This window comes from Lithobates pipiens, unplaced genomic scaffold (genome assembly GCF_037356315.1).
Source record: "Lithobates pipiens isolate NorthernLeopardFrog02 unplaced genomic scaffold, aLitPip1_a1.2 Scaffold_1, whole genome shotgun sequence".
Classification (NCBI taxonomy): Eukaryota; Metazoa; Chordata; class Amphibia; order Anura; family Ranidae; genus Lithobates; species Lithobates pipiens.
This window is the reverse complement of record NW_027507685.1, coordinates 234,088,198-234,113,192: the sequence shown is the minus strand read 5'-3', so window position 1 is coordinate 234,113,192 and position 24,995 is coordinate 234,088,198. Positions and strand designations below refer to the sequence as shown.

The 24,995-nt window shown below is 43.8% G+C and overlaps 1 protein-coding gene across 3 annotated transcripts in view; it reads right to left on the bottom strand.

Moving 5' to 3' along the window:
- Nucleotides 1-3,236: 3,236 nt before the first annotated feature.
- Nucleotides 3,237-24,995, bottom strand: part of LOC143984858 (uncharacterized) — a 54,673-nt gene continuing 32,914 nt past the window's right edge. For 2 of the 3 annotated variants that reach the window (XM_077484672.1, XM_077484675.1), the window contains 7 exons: nt 23,076-23,165; nt 20,591-20,734; nt 19,296-19,457; nt 16,012-16,170; nt 13,144-13,359; nt 9,746-9,892; nt 3,237-6,884 (listed from right to left, as the gene is read on the bottom strand). In XM_077484672.1, coding sequence (XP_077340798.1) covers nt 9,770-9,892; nt 13,144-13,359; nt 16,012-16,170; nt 19,296-19,457; nt 20,591-20,734; nt 23,076-23,165 — 894 coding nt within the window. In that variant the 3' untranslated portion in view covers nt 3,237-6,884; nt 9,746-9,769. The remainder of the gene's footprint in view (nt 6,885-9,745; nt 9,893-13,143; nt 13,360-16,011; nt 16,171-19,295; nt 19,458-20,590; nt 20,735-23,075; nt 23,166-24,995) is intronic. The other variant, XM_077484674.1, reaches the window with a different exon arrangement.

The following is a 24,995-nucleotide window of genomic DNA, read 5'->3' as shown; positions in this document are numbered from 1 at the left end:
GTACAGCGCTGCTTTCCTGGCTCACGTGAGTAGTTTTGTACTTTGGTTTTAATAAAAATCATTTATGGATTCACACTACATGGGCATTTCTATTGATTTCATGGTGGAATCTCGCAATGTAATGTTGGCAGTACCCAATGACAGGATATTATTTACAAGCTGATTTGATCCCGCAATAGATTCCGTTGTGGTGAGCCCCCTGGTTCACACCAGTGCGGCTTTAAAATCTCACTACTTCTGCTGGCCCAATCAAGGACATTCACAGAGTTGTCCCGTAGCCACTCCTTTGTTATCTTATTTACATATACTTTAAGCAAAAGTCTCATCACTCCAAATGACTTTGTGGCAGAAGGTGTGAGGCTTGTCACTGCGCTGTTTGGCGTATTGGAAGCGGGATACTTTGTGGCATTTGCGTAGTAATGGCTTTCTTCTGGCGACTCGACCATGCAGCCCATCTTTCTTCAAGTTCCTCCTTATTGTGCATCTTGAAACAGCCCCACCACGTTTTCAGAGAGTCCTGTATTACAAGTTATTTGCGGGGTTTTCTTTGCATCCCGAACAATTTTCCTGGCAGTTGTGGCTGACATTTTAGTTGGTCTACCTGACCGTGGTTTGGTTTCTACAGAAACCCTCATTTTCCACTTCTTGATTAGAGTTTGAACATTGCTGATAGGCAGTCTCAATTCCGTGGATATCTTTTTATATTGCTTTCCTGTTTTATACAGTTCGACTACCTTTTCCCACAGATCATTTGACAATTCTTTTGCTTTCCCCATGACTCAAAATCCAGAAAAGTCAGTGCAGCATTGGATGAAAGATGCAAGGGTATGCAGGAGTCCAGAAACTCATTGACCTTTTTATACACACACACTAATCACAAGCAAACAGATCACAGGTGAGGATGGTTACATTTAATAGCCATTCAAACCCCTTTGTGACAACTTGTGTGCAGTTAGCAGGCCAAAATCACCAGGGTATGTAAACTTTTGATCAAGGTTATTTGGGTAGTTTCTGTTGCCATTCTAATTTAAAAAAAAGAGTAAACACATTTGATTGATAATAAATGGCTTCAGCCAAACATTTGTGAAAGAAACATTTTTGTGTCGTCATACATATTCTCTGAAAAAATGGCCAAGAAATTATAAATTCTGCCCAGGTATGTAAACTTATGAGCAGAACTTTATATATATATATATACATACACACACACACACACACACACACACAGCATCTCACAAAAGTGAGTGCACCCCTCACATTTCTGTAAATATTGTATTATACTTTTCATGTGACAACACTGAGGAAATAACACTTTGCTACAATGTAAAGGAGTGTACAGCTTGTGAATGAATGAACAACAACTTGTATAACAGTGTATATTTGCTGTCCCCTCAAAATAACTCAACACACAGCCATTAATGTCTAAACCACTGGCAACAAAAGTGAGTACACCCCTAAGTGAAAATGTCCCAATTGGGCCCAAAGTGTCAATATTTTGTGTGGCCATTATTTTCCAGCACTGCCTTAACCCTCTTGGGCATGGAGTTCACCAGAGCTTCACAGGTTGCCACTGGAGTCCTCTTCCACTCCTCCATGACGACATCACGGGCCTGGTGGATGTTAGAGACCTTGCACTCCTCCACCTTCCATTTGAGGATGCAACACAGATCAATAGGGTTAAGGTCTGGAGACCTGCTTGGCCAGTCCATCACCTTTACCTTTTTCTTTAGCAAGGCAGTGGTCGTTATGTTGGAATACTGCCCTGCGGCCCAGTCTCTGAAGGGAGGGGATCATGCTCTGCTTTGGTATGTCACAGTACATGTTGGCATTCATGGTTCCCTCAATGATCTGTAGCCCCCCAGTGCCGGCAGCACACATGCAGCCCCAGACCATGACACTCCCACCACCATGCTTGACTGTAGGCAAGACGCACTTGTCTTTGTACTCCTCACCTGCTTGCCACCACACACGCTTTACACCATCTGAACCAAATACATTTATATTGGTCTCAACAGAGCACAGGATATGGTTCCAGTAATCCTTGTCCTTAGTCTGCTTGTCTTCAGCAAAACTGTTTGCTGGCTTTCTTGTGCATCACCTTTAGAAGAGGCTTCCTTCTGGGACAACAGCCATACAGACCAATTTGATGCAGTGTGTGGCGTATGGTCTGAGCACTGACAGGCTCAACCTCTGTAGCAATGCTGGCAGCACTCATACGTCTATTTCTCAAAGACAACCTCTGAATATGACGCTGAGCATGTGCACTCAACTTCTTTGGTCGACCTTGGCGAGGCCTGTTCCGAGTGGAACCTGTCCTGTTAAACCGCTGTATGGTCTTGGCCACCGTGCTGCAGCTCAGTTTCAGGATCTTGGCATCTTCTTATAGCCTAGGCCATCTTTATGTAGAACAAAACTCTTTTTATCAGATCCTCAGAGAGCTCTTCACCATGAGGTTCCATGTTGAATTTCCAGTGACCAGTATGAGCGAGTGAGAGCGATAACAGCAAATTTAACACACCTGCACCCCATTCACACCCGAGACCTTGTAACAGTAACGAGTCACATGACACCATGGAGGGAAAATGGCAAATTGAGCCCAATTTAGACAATTTTACTTAGGGGTGTACTCGCTTTTGTTTCCAGCGGTTTAAACATTACTGGCTGTGTGTTGAGTTATTTTGAGGGGACAGGAAATGTACACTGTTATACAAGCTGTACACTCACTACTTTACATTGTAGCAAAGTGTCATTTCTTCAGTGTTGTCACATGAAAAATATTTACATAAATGTGAGGGGTGTACTCACTTTTGTGAGATAGTGTGTGTGTATATATATATATATATATATATATATATAGATTGTAAGCTCTAACGAGCAGGGCCCTCTGATTCCTCTTGTACCAAATTGTAATGTAACTGTAATGTCTATGTCTGCCCTCATGTTGTAAAGCGCTGAGCAAACTGTTGACGCTATATAAAACCTGGAATATATATATATATATATATATATATATATATATATATATATATATATATATATATATATATATATATATATATATATATATATATATATATATTTATTTATTTCTTTTTTTCATGAGAAGTACATGCATTGCATGCTAAGTGCTGTGTATGTTTTCAGGTGTTTATTACCTCTCAAAGATCATAATACTCCCCTGACAATAAAAGTTATATTATCCATTAAATAAACAAAGTTAAAGCAAGAAAAAAAAATGTAGTCAACATTTTATTTTGTAAAACTGATTACATAACACCACACTATATCTAAAAGCAAAAAACAAAACAAAAATAAAATATGTCATTTTCTTGACAATGGAGGGTCATTGACAAAAAGTCGAAGAGTAAGAAGAGCAATTTTTTTAAGTCTGAATATAGATGGGCAGAAGTTTTACCGCCACTAACAGGCAGTGACACCATTTGCTTTAAAACCTGCTGGCAAACACTTCAATCGTCAGTGCAACTTAGCACAACGTCCAGCAAGTTAAGAAAATTGTTGGGTGCAATAGTGAGGGCGCTTCCATACTATGGCAGAAATTTTCACTGTTTCTTAGGGAGCAATTATACCACAAAATTCTCATCAATTCATCGTACCGGGCTATCAGAATCAGAGCATATATTTTCAAGTCAGCCATGGTTGTAACAGATACATTTTAACCCCTTCCCAATGGCCCTTTAAGTGAGTTCTAAATGTCAGGACAGATGTACGTATCATGAGATCACTGTAATAGACTATCACAGTGGTGACATAAGAAGCCCATCCTGCTGGCTCCCAATCATAAACAAGAGACCATTATCTTTCTGTGCCAGCTTGGTCACTGTGCGGGGAGCACACAATGAGCATGCTCTCAGCAAAGAAACCTTGGTCCTAATGGACGCATGTGTGTGAACTGCTCTGTAGTTTGTTTCACATCCAATATAATGGAATATTGTACAAACTTCTATCTGTAAGTGCTTTACTATATGGTAAAATTGATGCTGACCTCCCCTCTAAAATATTGATTCAGGGCGTTTCCAGTGAAGCGTACTGTTAATAAGGACATCATAGACAATTGTGCTCTTCCAATAGTTTGGGGGAAGACCCTTTTATGTTCCAGCAGGACTGTGCCCCTGTGCAGAAAGCCATCATCATAAAGACATGATTTGATGAGTTTGGTGTGGGGTAGTAATGAGTTAAAGTTCAGGCCGATCCCTCAGGACAGCAGGCTACCGGGCCCAATCAGCTGCAGGATTCCCCACCACACAGGCACACATGAAGAGGCAGGGATTCTAGTGACATCATTAACCTAATATGGCCACATTGCCCAAGTATGGCTATATCATTGACCAAATAGGACCATGCGGCCATATTAGGTTATCAATGTCATCAGAATCTCCTGCCCCTTTGTTGGGTATGGCCATAGGACGGGGAATACCTGGGCTGCAGATGACTGATCCAGCTGCCTGATATCATGTGATAACTTCTGCCTACAACTTAACGCATCACTAGTGTGGAAAAACCTGAGAGTACTGTACTAAGCCCTACAGAACACCTTTGTGATGTATTAAGATTGCTGAATATGAGCCAGGTCTTCTCACCCAACATGAATACCTGATCTCCAAATGCTCTTTTGGCTGAATGGGCACCAACATCCTCCAAAATTGCAAGGCAAGTCTTTCAAAGATAGTGAATGATGTTGGGGGGTGTCCATGAAATTTTGACCAGAATTACTGGCTATGACCTGACGTTCGCAGTGATACCACCTCACATGTGTGGGACCAAAATTTTACACTGTTGCTGTCATTTTTTTTATCACTTGTATTGCTGTCACAAGGCACGCAAGCATTCTTGTGACAGCAATAGGCATGTGACGTGTAATCTTGTAGACATGTAAACATGTAGTCTATAAGACCCCAAAGCCCTCCTCTTCACTTAAAGGGGTGCATGAAGGTGAAAAACCTTTACTGCAGCAGCGCCCCCCTTATACTTACCTGAGCCCCATAATTCCCATGATGGGAATGAGCACCCCAGCTCCTGATTGGATAGATTGATGGCAGTGCAGCCATTGGCTCCCACTGCTGTCAATCAAATCCAAAGATGCAGGCCCAGGGGCGGTACAGAGTCCTGCTTTCTGTGTCAATGGACGTAGCAGCAGGACACGAGAGCGCACCCACACGGGTGCCCTGTAGGAGAGCACTTCTCCGATGGGACACTCGAAAAGAGGAGGAGCCAGGAGCGCCGCTGAGGGACCCCAGAAGAGAAGGATCGGGGCCGCTCTGTGCATAACTGCATGGCAGAGGTAAGTATGACGTGGTTTTTTTTACAAAAAAAAAACAAAAAAAAAAACTGAACCTTTAAAACTATTTGGAGAGCTCTGTTTTTGATATTTGAAAATGGCACTGTTTACATCCGGGTAAACCGGAAGTGACGTCAACCCACTGCTTTCAAGTTACTATACCGAACAGCCGTTCCTGGTTTTGTCTGGCTGGCCAGCGAATGGGCGGGCTTAACTGGCAGTTAGGGTCCCCCGGTGGGGCGGAACAGTCCAAGCAAGCCTCCTCCCACTGCTTGTAATAGCAATTGTGCAGCTAGTTAGCAGCTCCAATTGCTATTAAAAGAGAGCCGACTGCCGGCTCTAAAGAATCGGTACTAGGATGATGAATACAGCTGCAGGCATCATCCCGGTACAATCACTTGAAGACCAATGATGTACTAGGTACACGACTGGCTGACAAGCAGATAATCGATGGTATAATGTTACAGTCGATCCATGTAAATTAAAGGTAGTTGCAAAATTAAAGGAGCACCCCACTCAGAAGCGCACACATTCGTATTTTATTGACTCTGCACAACCGTTAAAAAGGATTCTAAAAGTTTCATTCTGTGCATCTAGCTACTCTGATAGCTGAAGTTCTATAGTCACCAATGTCATTGTATTCTGAATCTAAGCTTGGGGGAAAATGCAGCCCAGTGGGTTCCCTGGTCCTAGCAATCCCCACTTTGTCAGCCCACTGCAGGCTCACCCACACACACCAAAGTATAAGAGAAAGGTTGCATGGCACATAAATATGTCCTGCTAGGAAACAATTTGGTTAATCATGATATTTGCATACAAAAGGGTAAACCAAGTGCAGTTTTGACAGTTGAGCTGCCTCTTAGCAGAGCCAGATCATCCATGAGCATCCTAGTCAGAAGCCGCGGGTCTGATGAGCACCAATGGGGCCCAACTACAACCTTTAGTAAAATAAGGGAAGGCTTAAAAAGGTCAGCCTGCCCATCACCCCACAAGGCAAGATGCACTCATGTGTCTGATGGAGTGGGCAATGCACAAAGGGGCAGCTTCTCTGCAATCCTTATCAATTGTAAGGATCCCAGGGGGCGGGGCAAGCTGCCACTATGCCTAGAACCCCCATTGCGCCATAATCCACCTCTGCCACTGAGCATTTGCAAATATGTAAATGAACCCCTTTTGTTCCTACAACAAAACTGAATTCAATATCCTCCTGTAAGGTGAGTGCTCAAATATCACTTTATAGAAAAAAACAAACAAAAACAAACAAAAAAAAAAAACATCCTGACTACATTAAAGCTAAATTATGCTAAACAGGTAACATGTAAAAGTCTGCCTTGTTACAATTCACATTGTAAAAATATTTGTTTTTGTTTTTTTCCCTCCCGCAGGTCATTACGCTTAAGCTTGGTTAACATAATAAAAAATGAAAATCTGAAACCGGCAACTGGAAATCGCACAACTTTAAAAACGTCACTACACATGGAAATGTACATCATTTTACACTGCCCCGCTAATACAAAAAGTTGTCTCTTTGGACAAGTTGTTTCAGCTCTAAATTCACGTTGCTGTGGGCTGGTCATCAGAGGGATTCCTGCAGAGAAAAAAAAACAAACATAGGATGATGGTTAGTGCTTGCATTGATTTGTGACAGTCAGGGAGATAAATCATTGTAACACAATCGGAGTGTGACGATAGTGGCCATGGGTCTCTTGTTCTGCTTTTGTAACCCAAAGTCCTCGGATTCCTCCCCATGCCCCCCACAAGGCAGAATTTTCCAGTGCAGAGTTGGGATTAATACGAATGGAGGGATCTGTCGTAGGCACTTTTCAAGACTGCCAATTATACCCATCCTTTCTGCACTCCTCTCCGTTCACCGAATCTGTACTATAGGTTCAATGCAATCTTTGAATGGAGAAGAGGTGGATAAAAGGTCCGACTCCTCCACTCAGATCACTTTCTATTCATCTAGGCCAAACTTTCTAAACCAAGTGCCAGTTTACTGTACTTACTACTTTAGGCGGCCAGAAGTTGGTGTCAGTGGGAGGAATAGTGGCCCATCATTGGTGCCAGTGGGAGGAATAGTGGCCCATCATTGGTGCCAGTGGGAGGAATAGTGGCCCATCATTGGTGCCAGTGGGAGGAACAGTGGCCCATCATTGGTGCCAGTGGGAGGAATAGTGGCCCATCATTGGTGCCAGTGGGAGGAACAGTGCCCCATCATTGGTGCCAGTGGGAGGAACAGTGCCCCATCATTGGCGTTTGTGGTTGTAATAGTGTCTATCAGTGAGAAGAGCACTGCCCCAAGGGCCAGATAAAGGCAAGAAAAGGGCCACATCTGGCCTCCAGGCCGCAGTTTGGAGACCACTGATCTAAGCTATAGTACATTTTCTAAAAAAATGGAGGGGGGGGGGGCAGTCGGCACTCTTAAAGCGTGTCTATGACAGGTTCCCTGGCTCGCATTAACCCATGCAGCATTGGAAGAATACAGTTACTAGGGATCAGAGGATTTTGGATTTGAACTAAAACCACAGCCAAACAGCAAAAGGACACTTTGCACTGACTGTAAATACTGTGTGTGTTTGATCACAGATTGAGGTATAGAGTCAATCATTGGTTCTTTGCCACATGATCAGCTGTGTCCAATCAAATGTAAATAGACAATGCAAGAAACAGGTGCTCCTCACGTGGGCTCCAAATAAAGTTTATTGGAATATCCAAAAGAACACAGACAGACATCAGTAGTGGTCAAGGTAGATGCGTTTTACACAACAGAGATGTGCATAATTCATTACCATTGGTCTACCTTGACCACTGCTGGTGTCTGTTGGTGTTATTTTGGATGTTCCAATAAACTATTTTGAGCCCGCGTAAGGTGCAGCCATTTCTTACATTGACTATATACCATGGAGGTGAGCCGGGGCTTGCCCTCGTGTGCTCCAGTGGGCGTAGTGGTTACAACTGGAGCAGTGAGTTCTCTTCACTTGCACATGTAAATAGAAGCCGGTTATTGGCACTCGTTTCCTCATGCTGAGATTATGAGGATTACAGAAAAGAGACAATAACCGGCTTCTAAATTAGGACACTGATAATCAGTGTACAGGTCTCTTTATCAGTTAATTCCACCAGGGTCGCCCACCAGTGCCTCCTCCTCAGCGTCGCCCACCAGTGCCTCCTCCTCAGCGTCGCCCACCAGTGCCTCCTCCTCAGCGTCGCCCACCAGTGCCTCCTCCTCAGCGTCGCCCACCAGTGCCTCCTCCTCAGCGTCGCCCACCAGTGCCTCCTCCTCAGCGTCGCCCACCAGTGCCTCCTCCTCAGCGTCGCCCACCAGTGCCTCCTCCTCAGCGTCGCCCACCAGTGCCTCCTCCTCAGCGTCACCCACCAGTGCCTCCTCCTCAGCGTCACCCACCAGTGCCTCCTTCTCAGCATCACCCACCAGTGCCTCCTCCTCAGCATCACCCACCAGTGCCTCCTCCTCAGCATCACCCACCAGTGCCTCCTCCTCAGCGTCACCCACCAATTTTTTTTTCAAAATTTCCAGTCTTTGTTTATTTAGCAAAAAACAATGGTGATTAAATACCAAAAGAAAGCTCCAAGTGTGTGAAAATAAAAAAAAAACGATAATTTTGTTTGGGTTGCAGTGCTGAATGACTGTGCAATTGTCAGTCTAAAGTGCCCGGTAGGCAAGTGGTTAAAAAGTGTGAAACTTTGCTTGACACACCGCACATTTTCAAACCAAAATGACATTCAGTTGGGGGTTTACAACTACTTCAAAAAGACAAGCAGGTAACAATTTCCCTAAACACCAAACATTATACATAACTGCATTGCACAGTATATACAAGTCCTGGAGAATTATTTTGTTTTTTCCTCAACAAAAGTGAAGCTTAACTTTTTGAACTGAGGAACGCCCAGCATTCCGTGGGACAAGGGAAGTGCAATCATTAATCTATTAAAGTGGTTGTAAACCCTTACAAACCACTTTGACCTACAGGTAAGCCTAGATTAAGGCTTACCTGTAGGTCCAAGCAATATCTCCTAAACCTATATGGTTTAGGAGATATTTGCCCGAAAACGGGCACCGCTGTCTACGGCACATGCGCCGTTGACAGCGGCGCGCAGGCGCACTTAACGCGGCAGTTCCAAGAATGGAGCTGCCGCATTTGTCGATTCCCGTGCACATGCGCGGGAGTGACGTCATCGCGGCTTCGCCGAATGACAGCGGCGGAGCTGCGAGACCCCACCAGCAAGATGGATGCGGCGGACTACAGGGGACAGCGGCGACTTCGCTGGCTTCTGTGTCAGGTAAGTGACACATAATGGGCTACTATGCGATGCATAGTATTCCATTATGCTTTACCTTTGCAGGGAAAAAAAGAGGAAGTAAACTCATCAGGGTTTACTTCCTCTTTAAGTAAATATGAAGCTTGATGGAAATCAATTCTAAATCCCTACCAGTTCTCTGCCAAGGTCGTGAACTTATTTATCCTCATCATCCTCCTCATCGTCATCATGCTCATTGCCATTGTCATTATCATTTTCATTGTCTTCCTCGCTGTCGATATCATCTTCATCCTCTGTGTTTGATTCTGAACTTTTCACCTGAAAAATAAAAAACTGCAAACTTTACTCAAAAAGCCAAATATAGAGCATTTTCAGACAAGCAGTTCACACATGGTGGTGTTCTTTTTTTTTTTTTTTTTCTTAAGCAAAGTCCAATTTATTTCTTATTACAGTGCTCTGGCTATCAAGGGGTGAAGTACATGTCGTGCTTTGCCCCATATTTTTACATGAAGCACACACTTTGACCCCCCCCAGCAAAGGCGCTAGCAAGGAAATAGCCAACATGCTCGCTACCACTGCATTGCTCCTGCCAGTGCTCATCTCAGAAGAGCATGCTTGGAGCCGGAGGCAAGTGCCGGCTGTTAAGCCATCTCCTTTCTAGCTGCCTTGTCAGGCCGCTGTTGGCGGACGGGGCATCCTATCCAACCATAGCACACAGGAAGATGAGGTAAAATTATCAGATGTCCCCTGGGAGACAGAACACTGTAATAAGATATATAAAGCAAATGACCACTTTAGCTCCAGGCCTTTTTATTACACTTTTTGATTACATACATTTTTTTTTTTTTTGCTAGAATATTTGTTTGAACCCCCAAACATTATATGATTTTAAAGCAGAGGCCCTAGAGAATAAATTGGGGATTTTGCAATTTTTTGTCACACAGTATTTGCACAGCAGTCTTTCAAAGGCAATCTGTTTTGTAAAAAAATTTTTTGGGGGAATATTAATGCAAAAAAATCAATAAATACATAACCCAATTTTTTGGTAAAATCTCAAAGATGTTAAGCCGAGTAGATAGATACCAAACAAGGAATGTAAATATCCCTGGCGACAGCAGTAGGCATGTGACAGGTACTCTTTATGGAGAGATCTTGTGCCTATAATGCCCCGTACACAGTGGATTTTCCGCCGGAAAAAACTTGGATGGTTTTTCCAACGGAATTCCGCTCAAGCTTGGCTTGCATACACACGGTCCGACCGTCAAGAACGCGGTGAAGTACAACACTACGACGAGCCGAGAAAACGAAGTCCAATGTTTCGGAGCATGCATCAAATTGTTTCCGAGAACGCGTAGGAATTTTGCACGTCGCAATTTGTACAGACGATCGGAATTTCCAATCAGAACTTTTTAAAAAAATAGAGAACCTGCTCTCAATCTTTTGCTGGCTGGAATTCTGCAAGCAAAAGTCCGATTGAGCATACACACGGTCGGAATTTCTGACCAAAAGCTCACATCGGACTTTTGCTGGCAGAATTTCTGATCGTGTGTATGGGGCTTTAGGCTCGGTTCACACCTATGTAGCTTGCTTTTGATCGTATCTGCAGTGTTTTTTGCACGTTCTATTTTGCAGCGAAATGCTGTTGTGAATTTTGTATGTTTTTTTTTTTGGGGGGGGGGGGGGCAATTTGCTGTTGGGGGGGAATGCAAAATGCAAATCACAGCAAAAAATTCACTACATGCTTCTCTGCAGAGGTTCCATTGAAGTCTACTGAGCCAAAAAAGTAAAAAACCAAAAACACACTGTTTTGCATTAAAAAAGCCCTTTCCAAAAAAGCAGTAGCTGAAAAAAAACAAACATTGGAAACCATGTTAAATGAACTGTAGTGCGTTTCTGCAAAAAGCATTAAAAAACGCATTAGGTGTGAACCGAGCCCAAGCCCCCCAAATCCCTCTGCCCTTAAACATTAAAATCAAGCCAAGATCGGTGTGATCAAATGCTTTTGATTTTTTTTTTTTTTTTTTTTTTAAATGGCGCTGTTTACATCCGGGTAACCCAGAAGTGATGTGGTGTCATCACTTCCAGGCTACTACACCATATAACCCAACAAAGCTGAGATGGTCTTTGTTGGCCTCTATGATCAGCCAGCAGAAGCACCGGCTGCTCAATTGGGATGGGAGATTCTGGTAAAGCTGGGGGGGAGAGAATGTCCCTTCCCACTGCTTATAAAAGCAATTCAGCGGCTAGTTAGCCACTACGACACTAGGATTGCTTTTACAAGAGAGCTAACCATTGGCTCTAAAAAAGCCGTAGCGGGGTGATGCCTGCAGCTGCCATCTTTGTACAATCAACTTTACATTTACCAAAACTAATATGAGGCCCTACATCTACGCTGGTCTCTAATCAGTATCTAAATAGGCAGGCCCTGGTACATATTACATACAGTAGATTGTTGGCAGATCTAAAGAAAACTGTACAATTAAACTGAAGTGTGTGATGAACGTTAAAAAAGAAAACAATATATTTTAAAGAAGGATGGTGAGGATAGTAAGCACTGAAGATAGTAGTCACTATCATTTCAGTTATTTATCCTCATTGTAATATTACAGTGATGCATATTTGTACTCTATATACCACACTGACCAATGACCATGCCTTAAAGCAGAAATAAACCCTGATGGGTTTTACTTCCTTTTTTGTTGCCTGCAAAGTAAAAGCATAATGTGCTAGTATGCGTCGCATACTAGCACATTATGTGACACTTACCTGCAAACGAAGCCCGCGCTATCCCCGCTGCAGGCCGCATCCATGTTCGCCCTTCTTCCTTCCGGGGGCTGCGGACTCCGGCTCTGTGCCTGGCTGCAGTCGCGTGACGTCACTCCCTCGCATGCGCGTGAGAGCTGCCAGTCACGGCACTCGCTAGTGAAGAAACGGCAGTCACGGCACTCGCTAGCAACATCATCGGCACAGTACAAAGTAAAAACCTCCTAAACAGCGCAAGTTTAGGAGATATTTACTGTACCTATATGTAAAACTTGAAAATGGAGGCTTGCAACCTCTAAGTGATATTAAAGTAGTTTTTACCTGCTCTGTGGATTTGCACAGAGCAGCCCAGATCCTCCTCTTCTGGGATCCCTCCTCAGCACTCCTGGCCTCTTCCTCCTGTTGAGTGCCCCCACAGCACAACCCAGCCGAGCCGCAATGGCGATTCGCTGCTGTCTCAGCCAATGAAAAGCGATAGTCCCGGGCAGCCGATTCTCTCGTGATACATAGCTGGATCGAGATGGGGCTCAGGTAAATATTAGGGGGGCTGCTGCACACAGAAGGCTTTTTATCTTAATGCAGAGAATGCATTCAAATAAAAAAACCCTCTGCTTTAACAACTACTTTCATCTCTCACCAATAAATGGCATCATGAAAAAAAAAAAATTAAAAAAAAAAAAGAAGACACTGATGTGGTGCAACCCTTCCCACTGTCCAGAAGGAAAACAAAAAGGACTTGGCAGAAGGTTTCAGTTTTTGGTCTCATCTGAGTAACCTGTGCAGTGTGGCGACATCTGATTGGTTACCTCATGATCCTGATCCCGGTCCTGATCTCTGTCTTGATCCCGGTCCTGATCCTGATCTTGATCCTGACTTGTTACTTCTGAAAAGATCCCCTTCTTCTTCGGTCTCCCTCTTGGTCTTTTTGGGCCGAAGGACAGTACAATAGTAGGGTGGTGCAATGTAATCTTCTTTGGGCGACCTCTCTTTTTAACCTCGAAGGTTCCTGACACAGGAGCTAACTGAAAAAAAAAAAAAAAAGAGAATTAAAAGACATTAATGCTTGGTAAGGCTAAGAAAGCAGCAACACATGGAGAGAAAGGCATACAACCCTGACAGGGATATAATCCTTCCCCACTGTGCTGAAAAAGTGCTTTTCAGTGCTGTCAGAATACACTGATCAGTGGCTGCAGCCGCTGATCCTCAAATGCTTTCCAACTTTTCCGTTTGATGGAAGTTGATCTATCAATCGGCTTCCAACAGGGACAGTCACAGACTAAATTGAAATTTGGACCAGTCACTACTGAACTGGCTGAATTTCAATCCATCGATGAGCAGCATTAAGAAGTACATCAACACCTTTGCAGCTGAAAAAAAGTATAGTCCTTTATCCTGATTTACAGTATATTCCACCATTATTTTATCCATTCTCACCATTTACATTACAACTAATGGACTACCTACAGCTGAACATGGGTATAAAACCATCGCTTCTATCTCCAGCTTTTGCTTTGAACCATAAAGAAATGTGTAGAGGCAAATATTACATGAGCACACCCACAGATCTCCCTTTAACCACTTGCTTACTGGGCGCTTAAACCCCCTTCCTGCCCAGACCAATTTGCAGCTTTTAGAGCGGTCACTCTTTGAATAACAATTGCGCGGTCATGCAACACTGTACATAAGTTAAATAGTAATAATTTTTCCCCCACAAATAGAGCTTCCTTTTGGTGGCATTTAATCACTGCTGTATTTTACATTTTTTGTTAAAAAATAAACAAAAACAAAACAGTTTTATGTTTTGTTATAAAATTTTGCAAACAGGAAATTTTTCTCCTTCATTGATGTGCGCTGATGAGGCTGCACTGATAGGCCACACTGGTAGGTGGCACTGATGAGGCGGCACTGGTAGGGGGCAGTGACTTGTGGGCATTGATGGTACTGATATGCACTGGCAGGTGGCACTACTGGTGAGCACAGATGAGTTGGCTGTGCCTCTTCCTCGCCGGGACCGATGTCGCCTTCACAGAAGCCGGTGATGAGCTTTTTTTTTCTTTCATTGGCCGACAGCTGATCATGTGGTAAGGGGCCAGGATCGGCCCCCTATTCCGATCTGTGATCACCCGAGTCTCAGGGGGAGCATGCAAAGGGGAGGATGTCTATCGACGCCATCACGGCAATGTAGGTCCACGTTGTAGCCGTCATTCGGCTATAGCTTGAACAGGAAGGGATTAATATTGTGGAAGCAGAATGTGAAACTCCTTAATTTAATTATTATTATTGCTATTCATTTAAGAACACAGGCCTTTATAACCTGACATTTTGTTAGGGCCATTTGCAATCCCTAATGGTACACTGGAACTAATGTTGCTCTGTTGGTTATACTTACCTGTACACCTATCCATTTACTTTTCTTTTTACTTGCTTTTTATTAGGAATAATAAGAAAAATGGACACTTAAGTATAACAAGTATGGTGCAAGGAGTTTCTCTCTGCAAATATTGAACATTAAACGAGGTTGCAAAGCTTTGTTTTTTAATTAAAATGACAAACATGCCTATACTTAGCTGCTCTGTGCAATGGTTATGCACAGACAAAGCCTCAATCCTCTTCTGGGGTCCCCCGCCGACGCTCCTGGCTCCTCCTCTTCATCAGGAGCCCCCTCAGAAATCTGCTTTCCATGGGGACACCGGTGCAGGCATGCTCCCGAGTCCCCCTGCTGCATCCATTGACGCAGACAGCAGGACTAGGCCCCGCCCCCCCACATCACAGCTTTTGATTGGGCACAGCGGGAGCCAATCAGCGGGTACGGTGGACTAGATGTTCGCTAGCACCCCGCGATCCTTCCCAAGAGAGGCAGAATGGTGGCCTGCCTATGTAAACAAGGCAGATCGCCGTTCTGGGAGAGGGGGAAGATGTAGATCTTGCATTTCTGCTGAGCAGTAACATGGATCTCTGTCTTCCCCCAGTCAAAGCAGCCCCCTATCCCACAGTTAGAAAACACTCCCAGGGAACACCATTTAACCCTGATGTTAACCCCTTCCCTGCCAATGTCATTAGTACAGTCACAGTGCATTTCTGTTTTGGACTTATCACTGGTCCCTATAAAGTGTCACTTAGTGTCAGATTTGTCCATCTCAATTTTGAAGTCACTCTAAAAATTGCTGATCGCCGCCATTACTAGTAAAAAAATAAATAAAAATAAAATAAAATTCAATAAATATAATCGTTTGTAGCAGTGATAACTCTTGCCCAAACCAATCAATATACGCATTTATTGGGATTTTTTTAACCAAAAATATATAGAATACATTTTGACGTAAATTGATTTAGAAATAAGATTTTTTACATTTTTTTTATTGGAAAGATTTTATAGCAGAAAGTGAAAAATTATTCCCCCCACCCCCAAAATTGTCAGTTTTTTTGCATATAGCGCAAAAAAATAAAAACCGCAGAGGTGATCAAATAGTACCAAAAGAAAGCTATTTGAGGGAAAAACAGGACATCAATTTTACTTGGGTACAGCATCGCACGACCGTTAAAGTAACGCAACGCCGTATCGCAAAAAATGGCCTGGTCATATGTTGGGGGGGGGGGGGGGGGGGCTTGGATTGTAAAACCTTCCAGAGCTGAACAGGTCAATATGTGCGCAGTGAAGGCCTCTGATTGGTTACCTCTTGATCTGGACTTGGTACTTCTGAAAAGCTCCCCTTCTTCCTTGGTCTACCTCTTGGTCTTTTTGGAGTTAAAGACATTAAAGTAGATTTGTGCAATTTATTCTTCTTTGGGCGTCCTCTCTTTTTAACTTCAAAGGTCCCTGACATAAGTGTTGACTGAAAAAAGAAAATAAAATAGTTTGATGCACATTTTCAAACCAAATCACATATAAAGTGTATCGGTTGTTTTAAAGAAAGCAAGGTCTCAAAGAGAGATGACGAGGATAGTTGAAAAACTATTAGTTTATTTTATTATTTATAATTTCCAGAGTAGTCATTACAAGTGGAAATTTGTTGAATCTCTCAAAAAGAGAAACAATAAAAGGATTTTTTTTTCAGTACATGGGGGACCAGGGTTACAACTCCTGTCACGATGTTATGCAAAAAATGGCCCGGTCATTAACCACTTCCATACCAGGCATATTCCGACACTCCTCTCCTACATGTAAAAATCCTATTTTTTTTTGCTAGAAAATTACTTAATTTAATCTGCAAACATTATATATTTTATTTTAGCAGACACCCTAGGGAATAAAATGACGTTCTTGCATGATTTGTGCGCAAAAAAATTTCAAAAACGCGTTGGGGGGGGGGGGGGGGGGGGAACAGTTTCATGATTTAAAAAATAACAAAACAGTCAAGTTAGCCCAATTTTTTTATATAATGTGAAAGATGATGTTACGCCAAGTAAATAGATACCAAACATGGCATGCTTTAAAATTGCGCACACTCATGGAATGACGCCAAACTTTGGTACTTAAAAATCTCCATAGGCGACGCATTAAATTTTTTTTTTTTTTTTTTTTTTACAGATTACATGTTTAGAGTTACAGAGGAGCTCTAGTGCTAGAATTGTTGCTCTAACGCACGTGGCGAAACCTCACACGTGTGGTTTGAACAGTGTTTACATTGGAGGGTGGGACCAATGTGTGCATTTGATTCCGAGTGCCAGCTACCGGGGACAGGGGTGTTTTAAATTATTATTTTTTATATTTTACTTTATTTTTTGATAACTTTTATTCCTATTACAAGGAATTGTAAACATCCCTTGTAATAGGACTCGTTAGTGATAGGGGTTCTTTATGGAGAGATGCGGGATCAATAAGACCTCCTCCTAGCTGGAAAGCATGAGTTTGGGGAAAAGAAATAAAAAAAATCCCTGATCTCATGCTTACCAGCCGCGATTGCGACTTTGTTTACATCCGCGGCCCAGACATGACATCATAATGCAGTGCCTGGGCCTCCAACAGTCATAGAGATGACTGGTGACCATCTGATCACCGCAAATCTCTATGGTTGTCATCCAGCGGCGGCCGATTCTTTCTCCGGGTCCCTGATAAACGGGAGGAGCCCAGGGAAGCACTGGATGGCGGCGGCGGGGTTGGATGTCCCCTCCCATCACCTGTAAGAACGATCAAGTGTTGGAACTGCCGCTATGATCTAACTGCAACATACAAGGCCATCCACAACATTGCCCAAGCTACATCACCAACCTCATTGGCAGATATTGCCCAAATTGTCCCCTCCACTCCCCCCAGGACCTCCTGCTCTCTAGCTCCCTTGTCTCCTTCCTCCCATGCTCACCTCACGAACCTTTCCCATTCTCTGGAACTCCCTGCCCGGGTATATGTGATCAGCCCTGACCCCGTACTATGTCCGCCTTTAGGTGATCCCTGAAAACTCACTTATTCAGGGAAGCCTACCCCACCTCCTCCTAAGAACTGTAGCAGTGTCACCTCCATCAGATCACCCCCCCCCCCCCCCAGCTATTAGCTTTTGTACCACCTCCCACTCCCTTTAGATTGCAAGCTCCACGAGCTGGGCCCTCTTATTCCTTCTGTATTCTAATTGTACTGTCCCCCCATCTACATATTATAGCACTGCGTAAACTGTTGGCGCTATATAAATCCTGTATAATAGTAAAAATAATAATAAATTCCTCATGTGGTCGAACCCTCCCCCCCCCCCCCAAAAAAAGTTCTGCAGTATTTTCTCCTGCAACAGCTGAAAGACAGCTTCTCCTCCTTTCACTCCTGCTGGCATTCAGTGGCTGCGTGAGAAAAATACAGCCAACTGGTTCTAGTAAATAAAGCTCCCACTGCCCCTCCTGTCCAAGGTTCTAGTAAAGGCCATTCCCTCCACCCCTCCCATCCAAGGTTCTAGTAAAGGCCATTCCCTCCACCCCTCCCGTCCAAGGTTCTAGTAAAGGCCATTCCCTCCACCCCTCCTGTCCAAGGTTCTAGTAAAGGCCATTCCCTCCACCCCTCCCGTCCAAGGTTCTAGTAAAGGCCATTCCCTCCACCCCTCCCGTCCAAGGTTCTAGTAAAGGCCATTCCCTCCACCCCTCCCGTCCAAGGTTCTAGTAAAGGCCATTCCCTCCACCCCTCCCGTCCAAGATTCTAGTAAAGGCCATTCCCTCCACCCCTCTCGTCCAAGGCTCTAGTAAAGGCCATTCCCTCCACCCCTCTCGTCCAAGGCTCTAGTAAAGGCCATTCCCTCCACCCCTCCCGTCCAAGGTTCTAGTAAAGGCCATTCCCTCCACCCCTCCTGTCCAAGGTTCTAGTAAAGGCAATTCCCTCCACCCCTCCAAGGTTCTAGTAAAGGCCATTCCCTCCACCTCTCCTATCCAGGGTTCTAGTAAAGGCCATTCCCTCCAAGGTTCTAGTAAAGGCCATTCCCTCCACCCCTCCTGTCCAAGGTCCTAGTAAAGGCCATTCCCTCCACCCCTCCAAGGTTCTAGTAAAGGCCATTCCCTCCACCTCTCCTGTCCAGGGTTCTAGTAAAGGTCATTCCCTCCAAGGTTCTAGTAAAGGCCATTCCCTCCACCTCTCCTGTCCAGGGTTCTAGTAAAGGCAATTCCCTCCACCTCTCCTGTCCAGGGTTCTAGTAAAGGCAATTCCCTCCACCTCTCCTGTCCAGGGTTCTAGTAAAGGCCATTCCCTCCAAGGTTCTAGTAAAGGCCATTCCCTCCACCCCTCCAAGGTTCTAGTAAAGGACACCCTCCTGTCCAGGTTGCACTTCTTTTTGCTGCACAGGCTCCCCCTCCAGTACTGCTGGCTTCCCTCCTCTCCTGCCAGCTGCTGCAGGGGATTGTTTCAGAATGGAGGGTGGGCCAGTAAATAGGTCATTCACCAGCCCCTTCCTTTTCTGAATGAACACAGCAAGTGCTCGGTACCTTCACCACTGCTCACAAGACTAGTGTGTGCAGAGACTGTGCACTGTGGAGGCATCCGAATGGTTACCTGATGATCCTGACTTTGAGTTTCTGAAAAGCTCCCCTTCTTCCTCGGTCTCCCTCTTGGTCTTTTTGGGGTTAGAGACAATATACCAGAGTGGTGCAATATAATCATCTTCTTTGGGCGTCCTCTCTTTTTATACTCAAGGGTCCCTGACAAAGGAGCTACCTGTAACAAAATATAAAATAAAAAGAATTAAAGACTTTAATATTTAAAAAAACACCTGTGATATATCTGGGGGGACATGTATATCTAAAGATATGCTAAATGTGCACTAACGCACAGAAAAATACTGAGCTAAACGTGAAGTAACGCACAAAAATGTACTGCGTTAAACGTGCAAAAACACACAGAAATACTGCCCTAAACGTGAAGTAACGCACAGAAATATACTGTGCTAAATGTGCAGTAACACACAGAAATATACTGTGCTAAACGTGCAGTAAAGCATTGGAATATACTGAGCTAAATGTGCAGTAACGCACCAAAATATACTGCATTAAACGGCAGCAAAGCATTGAAATATACTGTGCTAAATGTGCAATAATGCACTAAAATACATTGCGCTAAACATGCAATAACGCACTGAAATACACTGTGCTAAACATGCACTAGTCTATCATATACTAGGATGTTCAGGTCCTTCTCCATCCTGTAATCCCCCAGAGCTTCCCCCTAGTAAGTAATTTGTTTTTACCTTTTTAACCCCCAAGTGCATTACTTTTTTCCCCTACTCAATTTTGTGTCATCGGAGTTTCTTGTTCACGTTACGTAATAGTTTTTATAGGGTGCCTTGCACCAACACTTTATGGTTACTTCATTGGTTTAGGGTAGCACCGGATTGTTTTTTTCCCGTTTTTTTTTTCTACTGCCAAAAAAAATCAAACCTATTCTAGGTCTTTCAATGTTCTAGCAGCCTTAGTGAAGTAGACGGTTTGGGACATTGTTCTTTAGCTTGCAGTTACAGAGCAAAAGGTTGCCCCACACGGGTCTATATACATATTGGTGACCAGCAGTGCCTCACCTATCCTTGAGAAACAATGTGCCAAGTCTGAAATATTTCCAGTATGGTCTACAGCAGTGACATCGAACCTTGGTACTCCAGATGTTTTGGAACTACTTTTCCCATGATGCTGACGCACTCTGCAGTGTACTTGTGCACCGCGGGAAATGGAGTTCCAAAACATCTGGGGTGTCAAGGTTTGTCATGACTGGTCTACAGCATAGGCTGATTAACAGTCACTCAAACCTGTCAGTATTACAGTACTGGACAACAGATGAAGAAGCAACAAACGTCTCACCCTTTTCGAAGATATAACTTTGTTCAAGCTCCCCTTTGGCCTCCCTCTTCCACGTTTTGGGGTCAGGCCTTCATTCATATCATTGGTATGTGAGGTTTTTCGAGGTCTACCCCTTCCTATTTTCCCTCCTGATGCGAGCATTTTCTGAAGAACAGAAAAAACAATGTAAGAAAGGATGTATTGCAATAAAACCTGTAAATACATAATGACTAGAATCAGCATGTGTATAATATTACATTGTTTTGGTAATTTCTTGTGTAGTAATAATAAAACAAATACTTAACCTTAATGGCATCCCAGTCTTAGTCCATAGGGTTCAATATTGAGTGGGCCCACCCTTTACAGCTATAACAGATTCAACTCTTCTGGGAAGAAGGAATAGAGCGTCGCTGATGTAAGTACGATGTTAGTGTAAAAGCTTTAATTTACTTCAAAAAGGTAAACTCACATTTGAGTAGTGGTATACAGGCATCGTTTTTTTTTTAAGGTTCTTTTAGCTTTCCTGGGTGTTCCCTCAGTTCCAGCGCTCAAACCACGACCCCTGTTCTCAAGCGCCTCACGTGCCCGCTGTGATATCCTCCAGCCTCAGAGCTACGGATGCCAACGGAGTGGCCAGGGACTGAACCATCACCGCTGCCCAGCTGGAAGCGAGGGAACACCCAGAAAAGCAAAAAGAACCATAAAACCAATGCCTGTACACCACTACTCAAATATGAGTTTACCTCTGAAGTAAATTAAAGCTTTCACACTAACATATTACACTAAGAGTGGCGCTGCTCTCTCTTCCTTCTCATTACTATAGAGTCTCTTTTGCTCTCGCACATATACACATACTATATATATATTTTCGATAGCTATATATCTCTATATATCTCATCCAGGAAGTCGGCACTGTGCTAATCACAGGCAGCGAGCCATTGTCCAGATGCGCTGCTGCAGAGATTGTGAAATGTCTCACTGCCTGCGATTGGCGCAGTACAGTGCCGACTTCCTGGTGGGCTCTGCACGTGGGCTGTGCATGCAAACACACTGGAGCTCATCCCTAATCCCAAAGGTGTTCTATTGCAGTGGTCATCAACCCCTTTCCTCAGGGCCCACTAACAGGCCAGGTTTGCAAGATAACTGAAATACATCACAGGTGATATAATTTGCTGCTCAGTGATTGCAGTATTCTAGTCTGCATCTCCCCCAAGGTAATACATAAAACCTGCCCTGTTAGTGGGCCCTGGAGGACAGGGTTGATGACCACTGTTCTACCACTGTACCACCTTCATGGAAGGGGCCATCCCCAAAGGCACAGCTTTGGGAGGTACAGCTCTGCATTAGATGGGAGCGAGAGATGCCGGCTGCTTTCCATATTAACCAGCAAGTTATTGGTGGCTAGGATGCAGGGCGGCCCTAGCCACCAATCACTTGTTGGTTAATATGAAAAGCAGCCGGAATCTCTCGCTCCCATCTAATGCAGAGTTGTGCCTCCCACTCTCCGCTCAAGTCTGGCTGGATGTCCAGGGGGCCAAGTACTGTACTGTGGGGGGAAATGGGGGGTGGGGGGGGGGGGGGGGTGTTAGTGCTCTGTGAAGGAGGAGCCGATGCACGTGTCCGGTGTACTCTATGTCTGCTGGCCAGCCACGATTGCTTCACAGAGACAGAACGGGGATCTACCTATGTAAACAAGGCAGATCTCCATTCTGACTGGGGGGTGGGGGGGGGGGGGGGCATGGATGCTGTCTATTCCTAGTAATAAGGAAAAGCGATCTCTGTGTTCTTCCTGTCAGTACTTCCCCCACACAATTAGACACACGCTGAGGGAACACATTTAACCCTTTGATCACCCCTGATGTTAACCCCTTCTTGCCAGCTTCATTTATACTGTAATCAGTGCATTTTGTTAATACTGATCACTGTATTGGTGTCAGTGGTCCACAAAAAGTGTCACTTTGTGGCGGACAAATCTGACCCTATGTCACAGTCCAGGTAAAAATAGCTGATCACTGCCATTACCAGCAAAAGCAATAAAAAAAAAAAAAATAATAATTAAAAAAGAAAAATTAAAAGCCCCCAAATCTATCCCATAGTTTGAAGACGCTATAACTTTTGCGCAAGCCAATCAATATACGCTTATTGGGATTTTCTTTACCAAAAATATGTAGCAGAATACATATTAACCTAAACTGATGAAGACATTTTTTTTTTTTGATAGGCATTATAGCAGAAAGTATACAAATACTGAATTTGTTTTCAATATTGTCAGTGTTCTTTTGTTTATAGCACAAAAAATAAAAAACACAGAGGTGATCAACTACCAAAGTAAAGCTCTATTTGTGGGAAAAAAAGGACAATTTTATTTGGGTACAATGGCGCATGATCGCGTAATTGTGAGTTAAAGTGACGCAGTGCCGTATCGCAAAAAATGGCCTGGTCCTTAAGGGGGTAAATCCTTCTGGGGCTGAAGTGGTTAATCTTACATTGCAATGCTCATTCTCACCAGTAAAGCGGCCTTTGATGGCTTCTTATTTTTACTTCCCTTCGGCCTCCCTCTGGATCTCTTTGGGATTCCGTCACCTACCGGTTTGACCTATAAAGAAGCAGCACATCTTAGAAAATGGAAACACCTTCAAGGACGTAAGATTAATAAAAATACCAAGCTGAAAAACATTTTAAAGAAAAAAAGTTCCAGGCAATAAATGTACCCAACCAGTGAGCTACAAATACTTTAAAGTGTATCTAAACCAAAATAAAAATGTAATATATTGCAGCTTACCAGTCCTTAGATGTAGGGGCTGCGTTGTTTTTTTCAGGATGTTTTCATTCATTTTTACCTGGTAATCCTGCCAGTAACACACTTTCTGTCCTAGGGTGACAACATTCACTCAATGTATTGCATCTATGGGGAAGAAGCGTGGTCATCCTAGGACAGGACTACAGAACCCCGCAACCCCTCCTCATCACCATAACAGAAGGGAGGTGTTTTGTCGTCCTCAGAGACAGCTGGGAACTAGATCACTGGATAGGAATATAGGAATGCAGCAAAGGCAGAGAGCACAGGAAGTCATCAGCTTCCAAGATTTCTGGAAGGATCTAGAAGTGTTTTCTTTTTGCATGTAACAAAAAACACTTTCAAATGGTATATTTAAGAAATGAAATAAGAGGAAACAATTGTGGGTTTCAATAAATCAATATAGTGAAGCACTTTTTCAAATAGGGATGCATCGATATATAATAAAACGTGTTTTTAACGTCTAAATACAGAGTCTGAAAAAGAGGCCCGGTCCTTAAGTGGTTAAAAAGCGTTGAGTGCATTTGTATTCAGCCCCCCTGAGTCAATACTTTGTAAAACCACCTTTCACTGCAATTAATTTTTGAGGATGTCTCTACCAGCTTTGCACATCCTGAGAGTGACATTGTTCTTTGCAAAATAGCTAAAGCTCTGTCTGATTGGATGGAGAGTGTCTGAACAGCAATTTTAAAGTCTTGCCACAGAGACTCAATTGGATTTCGGTCTGGACTGTGACTGGCCCATTCTAACCCATGAATATGCTTTGATCTAAACCATTCCATTGTAGCTCTGGCTGTATCTTTAGGGTCGTTGTTCTGCTGGAAGGTGAACCTCCGCCCCAGTCTCAAGTCTTTTGCAGACAAACAGGTTTTCTTCTAAGATTGCCCTGCATTTGGCTCCATCCATCTTCCCATCAACTCCGACCAGCTTCCCTGTCCCTGCTAAAGAAAAGCATCCCCACAACATGATGCTGCCACCACGTTTCACGGTGGGGATGGTGTGTTCAGAGTGATGTGCAGTGTTCGTTTTCCACCACACACAATGTTTTGCTTTTAGGCCAAAAAGTATAATAATCTTGGTCTCCTCTGACCAGAGCACCTTCTTCCACACGTTTGCCGTGTCCCCCACATGGATTCATGCAAACAGGACTAATTATGCCTTTCTTTCAAACAATGGCTTTTCTCTTGCCACTCTTCCATAAAGGCCAGATTTGTGGAGTGCACGACTAATAGTTGTCCTGTGGACAGATTCTCCCACCTGAGCTGTGGATCTCTGCAGCTCTTCCAGAGTTACCATGGGCCTCTTGGCTGCTTCTCTGATGAATGCTCTCCTTGCCCGGCCTGTCAGTTTAGGTGGACGGGCATGTCTTGGTAGGTTTGCAGTTGTGCCATACTCTTTCCATTTTCAGATGATGGATGAACAGTGCTCCGAGCAATGTTCAAAGCTTGGGATTTTTTTTATTTATTTATTTTTATTTATTTTTTAAAACCTAACCCTGCTTTAAACTTCTCCACAGCTTTATCCCTGACCCGTCTGGTGTGCTCCTTGGCCTTCACGATGTTTGTTGAGATTTTCAAACAAACCTCTAAGGGCTTCACAGAACAGCTGTATTCATACTGAGATTAAATT